The 13,165-nt window shown below is 42.3% G+C and overlaps 1 protein-coding gene across 1 annotated transcript in view; it reads right to left on the bottom strand.

The window, feature by feature from the left end:
* The window catches only part of DNAI1 (dynein axonemal intermediate chain 1), a 162,753-nt gene that overhangs the window by 145,983 nt on the left and 3,605 nt on the right, over nt 1-13,165 (bottom strand). The window contains exons 2-4 of the mRNA XM_063293190.1: nt 11,337-11,381; nt 1,966-2,064; nt 1,231-1,311 (exon numbers count right to left, since the gene is read on the bottom strand). Coding sequence (XP_063149260.1) covers nt 1,231-1,311; nt 1,966-2,064; nt 11,337-11,381 — 225 coding nt within the window. The remainder of the gene's footprint in view (nt 1-1,230; nt 1,312-1,965; nt 2,065-11,336; nt 11,382-13,165) is intronic.

Raw genomic sequence — 13,165 nt, 5'->3', positions numbered from 1 at the left:
ATTACAAACAGTATGCTGATCGGAAGCGCGCTCCTCAGCCGCCGTTTCAAGTAGGGGACTTGGTTTACCTTTCCACCAAGTTCATAAAGTCCTCACAACCTTCCAAGAAGCTGGCGCCCAAATTTGTGGGTCCTTTCCCAATTACCGCTCAAATTAACCTGGTGACTTTTAAACTTGATTTGCCTCATAACCTCAAACGCTTACACCCTGTTTTTCATTGCAGTTTGCTCAAACCGACTATTCCTTCTGATCGCTGGCATCGCCAACCTCCACCTCCAACCCCCATCATGATTGATGGTCAGCAACACTTTGAAGTTAAAGAAATTTTGGACTCTAGACGCCTTCGCAATACGTTGCAATACCTAGTTCGTTGGAAACATTTCCCTCATCCGGAGTGGGTTGCTGCACCAGATGTGGCTTCCCCTGTCCTAGTGGCCCGTTTCCACTCTGCTTATCCCTCTAAGCCGGGTCCCTAGGAGTATTTTTAGGGGGGCGGTATGTCATGTTCGCCGTTTCAATGTCTGTGATACATCGTAACGTTTCGCATGTCATTAGCAGGATGCGTGTTTCATCTTTCTCGGGAGGATGGGAGTACTTATGTTTTGGCTTTGCTCTGGAATGTATTTGCATTATCTACTGCGCTCAAGGTTACTTTCCCAGGCTAGCAACTCTGACGATTGCTTGCACCTGTGCCGGGCGGGGCTGTTACGAGGGAGGCGGGATACGTTTGTACCAAGGGTTTAAGTTTGTATTTGGCGCGCTTTTGGCTCATTCTCAGCTTTCTCTGTATTTGCTTTTAGTTCCTTAATAAATCAGATTTCATATAGCAGCCTCTTGTGAGTCTGAGTATTTGGGCTAGGGCAATCATTACAGGGTGCCACTGATAACACATAAACTATGGGATACAACAATAAACAGCATGAGGAAAAATAATCTCAGAAACAATGCTAAAGTCTACAGTTCCTTAAAACTAACTTGGGACCTGTGTTCCAGAGGTGCCTACAAAAAATTGCATATAAAAAACAGGCATTAATCACACCATAGTAGCTGCCATCTTCACTTTTTTTACTGGATCCGGTAGATCCCCTAGCGTGCTCCATAATCAGTATGCACATAAAAGGCAGTCTCTGCATATTCAGATTTTACATTGATTGGTTCAGGCCTGCTCTACGCTAGAGAATCAATGGCCCACACTGCAGGAAGGGGGTCAGCGGAGGGAAAAATACTTACTTTAAAACTGTACCTGACGATGTTCTGTGGAGCATGGGGGTTATTGGCTCTCAGGATGCGGGTTATTTCCTCTTTCAGTTCCTACAGCAGAAAACAGCTATTTCAAACCAAATCCCCACAGTGAGATTAACAGGACGATGCATAAGACAGACACATATAAAAAATGTGTGAGGTATTTTTTATGCTGAGCTTTTGTAGGAATTACAGATTTTTCGAAATGACGTATTTTAAATGTTAAAAATAGTTGCCCTGTGTTTTTGTATTTGCTGAAAACCTGAACTGTAAGTCAACATTGTTCTTTGCTTCTTCCTTGTACGCAAAATATATGAACCGCAGCTCAGTAATGCCTAGGAATCGGCCAGTCTGGCACTCCAGTTCATTTACTCTTCTTCTGTCCTCAAGGATGTCCACGGGGTGTGGTCAAAGAAGTCAAGCGGGCAGTTGTGATAATGTAATTGAAACTCCACCTGTTGTTTATGCGCATTGCATGTACAATGCACATAAAAGAGGGCAAAGCTTCAATCACACCATCTCAGCTGCCACCTTGACTTTTTTGACCACACCTTGTGGACATCCCTCTCTATCCTTGATCCTAGGAAGTCAAAGCACGTTAGAAATCTTAATTTGCTTGAGTTCAGCTTATGGCTGAAGGCAGAGATGAACCGGTGCTTCTCCTGCCCACACCTAGTTTGGCAAATTGTACTATCCTTTATTATCCAATCCAAATTTACTTACTGCATCAGTCAGCTCCAGCTGGTCTGGGGGCTTGATTAATGACTTGGCTTGTCCCCATTCATCAGCACCCTCACCCACTTCAACACCACCTTCTTCATCCTAGAACAAGAACCACACAGCCAATTAGCACTGGACAGGGAGGACTGCCAATGCATCAGGAAATCCATGTGTGTTTTCAACCATCCCAGGGTGCTTCTGGATTAACTGCCTAGAATGAGGCTTAAATAAACCTACACAGACTGAAATAGTTCGGCATCTCTGTACTTCTGCCATAGGAACCTGCTTAGAAAAGAAGACTATTGAAACTGCCCTCCATTCCGGCCAGATTTGGAACCCATTAGCCTCTTTATCCTTCAGGTTCTTTGTTCCCACTACATTCTGCTTTGCTTTTCTTTTTGAGGAGGCATTTTAACATCTAATTTGAATTACATAAATTAACTAGAACTCTTTCTAAGGGAAAGCCATGTTTGTGCAAAAGCAATAAAGCATGTTATGGCAGTGTGGCATAAATGTTCACACACAATAATTGATTAAAATTCACAATTAAGACAATATTGCATGATGTAAAATAGACCACACCCTTTTTAGTCATCTTATGTTTTGTTTCATTTTGTTTTTGTCCCTTCAAGTCAGTATTGACGTCCCTGCGGTTTTCTTGGCAAGCCTTTTCAGAAGTGATTTGCCACAGCCTCCTTCCTAGGGCTGATAGAGAGTCACTGGTCCAAGGTCACACAGCTGGCTTTGTGCCTAAGGTAGGACTAGAACTCACGGTCTCCCGGTTTCTAGCCCGGTGCCTTAACCACTACACAAAACTGGCTAGTCATCTTGTACTATCATTATTTGAAATGTTAAAGAAAATAGCACAAAAGATGTGGCCAGAAGCATTTCTGAGAAAGGGCCAGTGGTTTGGGAGATAAGCATCACTGACTGAATCCTGGAAAACAGCAAGTCAAGCTATCTAAGCCACAGCCATTCCCTTGGATAATTTATTTCTATCATGTTTTAATCATCATGATTTGAAGAATGACATTTTGAGTTCCTCTGATCATATTCTCTTCAATTCCTAAATTAATCATAATTCAGTGACTCCTCAAAGGCTGCACAGTATATTTCAAAATGTCACTTGTCAAGATTGTATTTATACACCTTTAAAGACAGAAGATGGAATCATTTGACAGAAAGAGAGGTTTATCATATCCTTGCATAGCTAGCTGGAAGGGCAATCAAGGAAAATATGCATCTGTCCTCTTCTAACAGACGGAATACGTTTCCGTAAGAATGGTGCATGAAAGGGCAATTGAAAGCTGGCCAAAACGACATGAAAATTATGGCCTGTGAATCATGACATCATTGCACAATTATGATGGCACAATATGGTGTCGTGATGCACATAACACCATTTGCCCCCAACCTCATCCCTGCAAATGCCTGTGGGAGCATCCCGTACTACGCCATCATTTCTCATCCATGTTTCAGGCACTCTCAGCATTTCCTAGACACACTGGCAATTTTTACCCATCTACTTCCAGCTGTGCATGCTGCAATTGCTTGCTACGGTTGCAGCTTATCTTCTCTGAGACACATTTTCATGACAAAATATTATTCTGGAAATGAGAATGCTACTTCTATGATCTTAACCTGCCAAGGGAAGCCTTTTCCTTAATGAAAAATATTTTTTCTTCCTGAGGGTGGTAACTGGACAACACCCAGGGAGAGTTAGCTACCTTCTGTACCTTACCTGCATGTCACTGGCCTACATCCTTCGTGCTTCGTTTCAGATCTTTTTGCCTAGGTATCAAACCAGGTGCCTGATTCAAGCCTGGGGAAGCTTGTCAGAAGCAAAAAGTATATAAAATTCAAGTTATAAGAGGGATTATTCTTTCCCCAGGAACTGAGTGATCACAGATAGCCATTCAGTGCCAGTCTAGATTTGAACACAATCACAATGGCAAGAAAATACTGGCCTACATTATATTTTCTGTTCCAGATGTTTGTCATCACTCCAGTTGCTGAATGCTGAATCTTTCCAGTCCTGGGCTGAGGGGCTAACACAAACCCTCTTCATGGAAAATACTATTCCTGGCAGCTTTCTATTCTACTGATAGCAAGAGCAACCAATGAATTTAAATTTCTATTCATAGTGATATGAGGCATTGATTAAAACAAGCTCAGGAGCTTGAGGCAATTTTCCCTTTTTGTTCAAGAAGGCTGTCCTGAGTAGAATTTCAAATACACCTATTTTCCTTTTCAATCTGGTCTTCCCAGAAGCTTGGCTTAAAACTGTCCCTCGTATGGATATAGCATCTACAGTATTTAGATCTTTCTCTGCATGCCTGCCCTCAACAGGGATGAATGGAATATTAATCAAAGGACTGCCCCTGTCATGTTCCCGTTCCGATGTTTATGGTTCCTCGTAACGTTTCACATGTCATATCTGCAGTTGCGTGCCTGCCTGGCCACGCTGGTAAATTTCCTTTGTGCTGACTTGTGATCTTCTGGAATGTATGTTTGGGTTATCTCTGCTGTTCAAGGTTACTTTCTCAGGCCGATTCTAACGGTTGCTAGCGTCTGGGGTGGGTGGTTGCTATGCTAGCCTGAGGGGAGGGTTTGCAACAGGAGCAAGGCTTTTTAAGTTTGTAATTGGCGCACTTTTGCTCATTCTCAGCTTTATGTAATGATTGCCTATGCCTAGGACTTCTGCCAGTCCTAGCGCGATACTTGTACCCGTTCCTGCAGATTTGCAACAAAAGTTTCTGACAGAGTTGAAATCGGATACTTGGTTGCAAAACAACCAGGGCAAGGTTACTTTGAAGCAAGGTTTGGCATGGAAAGATGATCGCCTCTATGTGCCCGTAACCTTGCACAAAACCGTGCTGTTCAGGTCTCATGACGATAAAACAGCTGGGCATTTTGGCTTTACAAAAACTATTCATCTAGTGCGTCGACAGTTCTGGTGGCCAACCCTCCGGCGAGATGTGAAAGCCTATGTCAAGTCTTGCCCTGTCTGTGCTACTGCAAAACGAAAAGGGGGGAAACCTCAGGGCTTTGTGCAGCCAGTGGCCAATCCCTCCCACCCCTGGGAGGAAATCTCTATGGATTTTATTGTGGATCTACCTCCTAGCCAGAGAAAGACTGTCATTTGGGTTGTTAAGGATTTTTTCTCGAAGCAAGCTCATTTCGTCCCTTGTGCGTCTCTACCATCTGCACAACAGCTGGCACGCCTCTTTCTAGTTCACGTGTACAGATTACACGGTAGCCCCGCCCGCTTGGTGACCGACAGAGGAACACAATTTACTTCACGCTTTTGGCGGGAATTTATGAAGCTATTGGGCACTAAGCAGGCGTTATCCACGGCTTTCCATCCTCAGACAGATGGAAATACTGAGGCTGTTAATGCCACGTTGGAGCAATATTTACGTGCTTTTGTTAATTATCAACAAGACAACTGGGTAGACCTCCTGCCATTTGCTGAAGTTGCTTACAATAATGCTGTGCATCAAAGTACTGGGGCGGTGCCCTTCCGTACTGTGTTCGGGCATGACTTTGTCCCTATTCCTGAATTGCCTCCACCGTCTACCTCACCCACCTCCCCGACCGATTGGGCCTCACAGTTGGCAGATTCCTGGCCAAAAATACAGCAAGCTTTAGCCGATGCTCAAGCCACTTATCAACGACATGCCAACAAAAAAAGGGCACCACAACCTGTTTTTCAAATAGGGGATAGAGTATACCTTTCCACCAAATACATCAAATCCCCTCAACCATCCAAAAAACTGGCACCCAAGTTCATAGGTCCATTTCCTATTGTTGCTCAGATTAATCCTGTTACCTTTAAGTTGGACTTACCTCACAATCTCAAGCGCTTACACCCTGTTTTTCATTGCAGTTTGCTTAAACCCTTCGTGGAGTCTACCTATTGGCATCCTGAGCCGGCTGCACCTCCCCCCATAATGATTGATGGTCAACAACATTTCGAAGTCAAGGAAATATTAGACACTAGACGTTTCCATTCCACTCTGCAATATCTGATTTGATGGAAGCATTTCCCTCATCCGGAGTGGGTCGCTGCACGGCATGTGCGCTCTCCCCACTTGGTTGCTCAGTTTCACGCTGCTTACCCTGATAAACCCGCGCCTTAACAATTAAGTTTTTTTTCTTTGTGGGGGGGCAGTATGTCATGTTCCCGTTCCGATGTTTATGGTTCCTCGTAACGTTTCACATGTCATATCTGCAGTTGCGTGCCTGCCTGGCCACGCTGGTAAATTTCCTTTGTGCTGACTTGTGATCTTCTGGAATGTATGTTTGGGTTATCTCTGCTGTTCAAGGTTACTTTCTCAGGCCGATTCTAACGGTTGCTAGCGTCTGGGGTGGGTGGTTGCTATGCTAGCCTGAGGGGAGGGTTTGCAACAGGAGCAAGGCTTTTTAAGTTTGTAATTGGCGCGCTTTTGCTCATTCTCAGCTATCTTCGTACTTTGCATACTATTCATTCAATAAATTAGTTTTCTCTAGTAACTACTGATGAGACTCCTTTTATTGGAATAGGCAATCATTACAGCCCCACTCATTGTCCAGCATTCACACTAAGCAAGCAGTGAATCTTCAACGATTTCAGGGGAAGAGACTGGTACAATATGTTCAAATTGACATGATGATGCTCAGAACTGATTTTAGAGCTTAATGAGCAAACGTAAAGTACTGGTTCTGTTGATCAAGTGCTAGGTAGAAACAAGAGCTGTAGTTTAGAAGGCACCTGAGAGTTTTGAAGAGCAGATCAAAGTAGACCAGGTTTTATAGAGAGGATCTAAAGTGTCAAAAAAGCTTGGCCAAGATAATCCACTTTGTAAGATTTAGCACTCCATGTGAAAGTAGCCTTCTTAGATGATGTCCCTGTGCAGATGCATTGCAGCTTTCTCCCATGTCTTCTGCAGTCTATTGTCTAGCACATTTACATTCCAACATCTCCTCCTTTGTTCTCTGATGGACTGTTCAGTACCTGCAAAATCACTATGCAAACTTTGCTTCCTCCTGTTTAGTGCAATATCTATCTTCCTATGTCTTCAAGCTGTAGCCCAAGATGTTTTCAGGTGTATCTTAACCTATTTCATATCTCCTCTCTCTTTTTCTAGATACAGAATAGCTTAGTCAGATAGCTCTGTCTGAACAAAAGAGCATCATAGTGGAGTAGTTTTGCTCCCCGACAAACAGTTGTCCTGGTACATAAACTATCAACTGAGAGGTTGGTTAGAAATTAAATGTTGCTTCCCCAAAATGGAGGTTTCTGGGAAATGTGGGAGAGAAGGGGCAGGACCTTTGACTCCTACAACTGCACCAAGAAACAATCCAGAAAGTGTTACAAAGGCCTGGAAAATGCAACCAAATCCCAACAGAAGACTTGTCCCCACCCTGCTGGCCTTTCACAAGGCATTGAAAACCTGGCTTTGCCATCAAGCCTGGGGCCCTGATAGTATGGATGAGCCCATTCCTTCATCTTGGTTGTGTTCACCGAGTGTTCTCGGATGCTATATTCTTTTATGTTGCTTCTGTTGTTTTGAAATTTGGTTTTTTTACTATGTTCTATTCTGTTTTTGGCTGCTCAGAGTCATGCATATGAGGTGGGCAGCTCTATACATTTCTTAAATAACACAGGCAAAGGAACCTCAGCATTAACTGATGAGGAATCCAGGGCCAGCAATTTGGACCATTCGAAAGAGAAACCCAAAGTGCATGGAGCTTCTGCCCAAGTCTACCTGTCCTTCCATACAGAAGACCTCAGCAATCTCAGCAAGGAAGTGCATCTGATTTCAAGCCACAAAACAACCCCTCTCAGGGATGCATTCTTTGGGAATATCTGAGACAGTCTGCAGAGCCGGTCCTGTGTTTTAGGTAGTCATGGTATTTTTCCTCCAATTACTTAAACTCCAAATTAAAATGTTAAACAACATTTAGCAAATGAACATCCAGGGATAAGGAAGGCTACCTAGCAGTTTGGTTTAGGGGGTGGCAAGAAGGGTTCTCCAATAGAGGTAAATTCAGAAATTATGGAGGGATGACTAGCGACACCTTTACCTTCAAAATTGTCTAAATAGGTTGTCTGCTAGGGAGCTATCCCTAGTCCGTAGCCAAGACTGAATCTCTGGCACAGGGTTTCTCAACCTTGGCAATTTGAAGATGGGTAGACTTCAACTCCCAGAATTCCCCAGCCAGCCATGGGAGTTGCCACCCATCTTCAAGTTGCCAAGGTTGAGAAACCCTGCTCTCGCATGCCTCCAGAAACCCATCTTATTTATTTGTTCAATTTGTCCCCGCCCATCTCCTCCCATCGGGGGACTCTTCTCTTTTATACACTCCACTCTCGTCCCTTGCTTTCCCCAACCCCTGCTTTCTGTGAGATTTAGTGGAGGCCTTGTCCAGGCAAGATAGGGAAGCTTTTAAAAGCCACTTCAGGTAGGCTGTGGTTAGTGAGAGTCTGAATAACGTAATATTCAGTTTAGTGCGAATTGTAAATTGATACCAAGTCATGTTTAATGCGACCCAAAATTCAGCTAACGGGAGGCTAGCGTGTGCACAGTTGTAGCTGTGGTTTTAGATGCTGTTAATCTTCATGTGTGCAAAATGTGGGAAAGGAAGATTCCATCAGACAGCACAAGGTTAAAAAAGGAGAGGCTCGTTATTACATTAGAGCAAAAATTCGGTGTAATTGAACGACATGAAGGTGGTCCTAGCAATCCTAAAAGAGGACGAGATGCTGGAATGCCTGAATCGATGGTAGAATGCTTTTGTTCTTATTTGGCTTTCTATAATTACTCTGTGACTTTGTCAACCATAAATTTAAATTATAGGTATATTTTTATCCTTTATTGTAATATTTCATTAATATACATATACAATTTATGTTTTAAATTTTTCATTACCTATTTCCGTTGAGTTGGAACCAATTACCCTACTTTCCATAGAAATAGCACTTTGAATAGTGCAAATTCGAATAATGCGACCATTTCATGGGATTCATTAACTGCACCAACCGAGACCTACCTGTACTTCTGTTTATCCCTCTACCTCTCTGAGGAGGCAACTGCATTATATGTTTGGGCTCTTGGACTGTACTAGTAAAGGAGAAAGGTGATAATTTGGAAGAAAGAGATATGAAGATAGTTTCACTCTAATCTGGATGGCAAATCACAACAGAAAAGGAGCCAGGTATGTTCAGATGGGCAGCACTGCAAAGAAGCAGGCATGTAAGAGAGAACCTTAAAAAACAATAAATCAGGCATAGTATATCTGGAAAGAAAGCAAATGAGCTCCTTTCCTGCTCGTATCTGAATGTGCTGTGATTTAAACCAAAGGAAACAGTTTACACGATATCAGACATTATAAAAATATCTAGAAAGATGTCAGCAATATGGCAAGATGCTAGAGCATCATTCTCTGGGGCTTCCAAGTAACAAACAGGCCAGATCAACCAGGATACTTGGAGATATTCCTAAAAAAACAGTGAATTTTCCTCCAAGACTTAGATTGTAGAAATATCTGCACGCAGAGACCCTTAAAGAGATCTACAACTGTGAATATTAGAGATTTATCTAGTGATAATGACCGGATCCTTTAGAAGGGTTGAGTATAGAGACTTATACTAGCATTCTTATGTTCATAAAAATGCAGATCTCCAGTACCCTAATCTATATTACATAAGGCCTTGGACATTAATACATAGCACAAGAAAAATGCGAGCAACACGGTCCAGGAATAGTCCAAAACTAGATATTAGTCAAAAGGAATGTTATTGGGGTTCATTAATGTAGGGCCAGTGAAGGTTAATGAATACCATTGTGTGCAGTGAGCAATAGCTTGGTGGAAGCTCAACACTGACAGGGCAGTACAGCTTGATGCAGATAATGTGTCACACATGAAACAAACAATGGCATCGGTCTTGGAAAGGAGGTTTCTTTGAATTTGGCAAACAATCCTTATTTTTTAAAATGGGATCAGACTTGAAAATAAGTTTCTGGGAAGAAAGATTAGGTCTGGTGTTCTAGAAATCCAACCCATGTGTTCTGTTGTTAACAGGTTTATCTTAAGGAAAAATTCTAAGTATAGCACACTCATATATTTTTACAACTTACAAGTTACCGGATATAAATATGAATTTACATTTCTTGTAAATGTGAATGTTTGTGGATTCTAACTAATAAATATATTGGTTGAACAGCTGTTTTACAGAGACAGCAGATGCATCACACAATTCAAATTCCATATATAGCTACTGAGGGATATATATTTTCTTTTCCTAATTTTCTCTCCTACCCTTGTACCAAGTCTCCCGCATACTTCCCTTCACCTGTTGCTTTTGGAGAAACTGCTGGAAATTATTTTTGCCAGGAACCTTCTAACCCAGTGTTTCTCAGCCTCAGCAACTTTAGGATGGGTGGACTTCAACTCCCAGAATCCCCCAGCCATCATGGCTGTCTGGGGAATTCTGGGAGTTGAAGTCCACCCATCCTAAAGTTGCTGAGGCTGAGAAACACGGACCTAACCTTCTCTTCCCTTTTGCACAGAGTCTTCTGCGACCTCTGCAGTAAATATTTATGGAAGCTTCACTTGCAGAATATTGTTACCTCCACACTTCTGCAGTACAGAAGGACACTCCTATATTTAAACAGCACCTGCTGCTGGTTGGTAACTGCAAATCATAGTGAATTGTCGTAAGTTGGCAACAATCTGTCCAACAGTTATAACCAAGGGAAATACTTCGGGGAGAAAAAGTGGGTCTATAAATTTTGCTTATATAAACTGAAATCCGCAGGTGACTATGGAAGAGTTTATATTTTGTTCTAGTGGCACAGAAGGATAATTGAACAAAGGATCTGTTCATTTAATAATCTAACAAAGCATTTTTGACATATTGGATTAAATGAAAATTTTGGAAAATGGGTGAGAAGAGACATGGAGAAAACAGATATCAGCAGTAGTGTCTGATCATACAAAGGGGCAGGATGAGGCTTTGATCCCACTGTTGCAATTGGCATCTTGACTTTTTTGATCCTGCTGGATATCTGGTGAAACACAATTGCACTGCCATAACCATGTACAATTAATAATATTGTCTAGGCCTATTTTCCAAAAAGCATCCAAAGGATTGTACTTAAAGGTCAGATTCTGAATATGCATATTTATTGCTTAACCAATTATTGTCATTAAATTGGAAGCAGTGAGGCTTATTCACAAGTTTATTTATTTAGGATAAAGGAATCTGTGCATAAACAATCTAATTCGGTTTTCTCCTAAGACCACAAAGCCAAACATACTTGAAAAAATCCATTGAGATTATTGTGGTAGCTTGAAAGAAAAATGCATCTAAAATTTGAATACTTTACCCTTCTCCTTAGAGTTGATTTTGAAGTTCGAATTCCAATTTGACTCTAGAGAGAAAACAAACAAAAAATCATTATTGTTTTTTGCATGAGATCAGTGATAATCATTGGATTAATTGTTCTCAAAACAGCTAGGTCAACTAAAGCTCACAATTCATTCTACAGAAATATTAATAAGATACTTCACGGTATTATCTCCTGCCAGACCACACCAGCCAATACCTCACTGGCAACACATCAGCAGGGCTGATATGTGGAAAGCAGCAGTGTGCATTACTTTTCCTGCTTTAAGTAAGGACCCTCTTCTATTGCTTGCTGCCAGAGGGAAATAATTTAGAACAAAGATTCCAAGTCATCTTGAAAGACAACACACGGAAAGTCCCTTGCAACAGTTTACTGTGGATATAGGCAGGGCACAAATAATGAAGGCAAGTTGCAACTTTCCCTATAGGATTGTAGGCAGTATATTAGCCTAAGGTACTCATAGCCACTGCCATGAAAGCCACTGCTTCCAAAGAAAACACTGAATCTAGAATGACTTCCAAACAAGGCCTTTCAAAAGAAGTACTGTTGAGCTATCTGTCCAAAACAACAATTTTCCATCCTCCTTGAAGCATCTCTATCTTGCCTGGGCCACATTCCAGGTTAATTGTCCTCAACTGCTCCAGGTCTACCTCACAGTCTCCCTCTGATTAATAAGTAGAATGTTAATAATCCTTCAAACCAAATCTCCAGATGATTTCCCCAAGAAGCTTCATGAGCTTATAATGGGGGAGAAAATAAAATTTTTGTGATATCCACAGACCAAAGGTCATGAAGTAGAGAAGAAGCCCCACCAGAAACGATCAATGCCATCACATCTCTAAATCCAAAACAGGGTTGAAGACTGCAGTGAGATCTGTTATCTGGCCTCAGTATCCTCTGTAACCCAGAGGGAGAAGAAACACAACTTGGTGAGCCAGCTAGCCAATACCACCCAATCAGAGGACTACCCAAGCTACTGTAGAGGATGGGACTCTACTGAACTCCTCAAAAAACACTCCCACCCCAGCCCTTCATGCAGCCCTTACCAAGCTCACATTGCAGAGACCAGTGGCTAAAGATCTGGCAGATGGTCCTTTTAAAAGGACCTTGAGAAGGTGATACTCGAAAGCAAACCCAGCGTAACTCTCTTCTCATGTTTTCAGCAAGGAGAGAACTTCATCTGGTTTTAATCCAGTGAAAGCTAAACTCACAAAGAACAGTTACAGAAGGCTTGTAAACTACCAGAATATCAGGCGCAGAACCCCCAGCAGTTGTACAGAAGGATACACTCAGTATTTGGCCCTGGTGTTGGGAACTCGCTCTCAGCCATCAACTCAGTACACCGGACATGCTCTTAAATGCAAAGCTTTATGGTGGTGGTCCATAGCAGGGTTCCTCAACCTTGGCAACTCTAAGCTGTGCGGACTTCAACTTCTTTGCAGCTTTGCTGACTGGGGAATTCTGGGAGTTGAAGTCCGCACAGCTTAGAGTTGCCAAGGTTGAGGAACCCCGGTCTATAGGATCTATAGGTGATCTTATAGGATCATCCATGGATGTTATCCCAGAATCCTACAGCTTTGACCTTTGTCTAGTTGGCACTAGTGCCAATCTGCATGGGCAGAAAATACATCCCATATAAAACGTGGTAATGAGCTATCAGCCCCCCAAACAAAAGGAGGAGGTGTTTGGCTGTCCTCCATAGGCCAGAAAACACTGTAGGAGATCCTAAGAGCTCTTAATCTGGGGGGCTGTCCCCAAAATGAAAAAGCAGTTTCAGAGTCGCAACAATTATACTATTTACATGCATG

Source organism: Candoia aspera, chromosome 2, assembly GCF_035149785.1.
Source record: "Candoia aspera isolate rCanAsp1 chromosome 2, rCanAsp1.hap2, whole genome shotgun sequence".
Taxonomy (NCBI): Eukaryota; Metazoa; Chordata; class Lepidosauria; order Squamata; family Boidae; genus Candoia; species Candoia aspera.
This window is presented reverse-complemented; position numbering and strand designations above follow the sequence as displayed.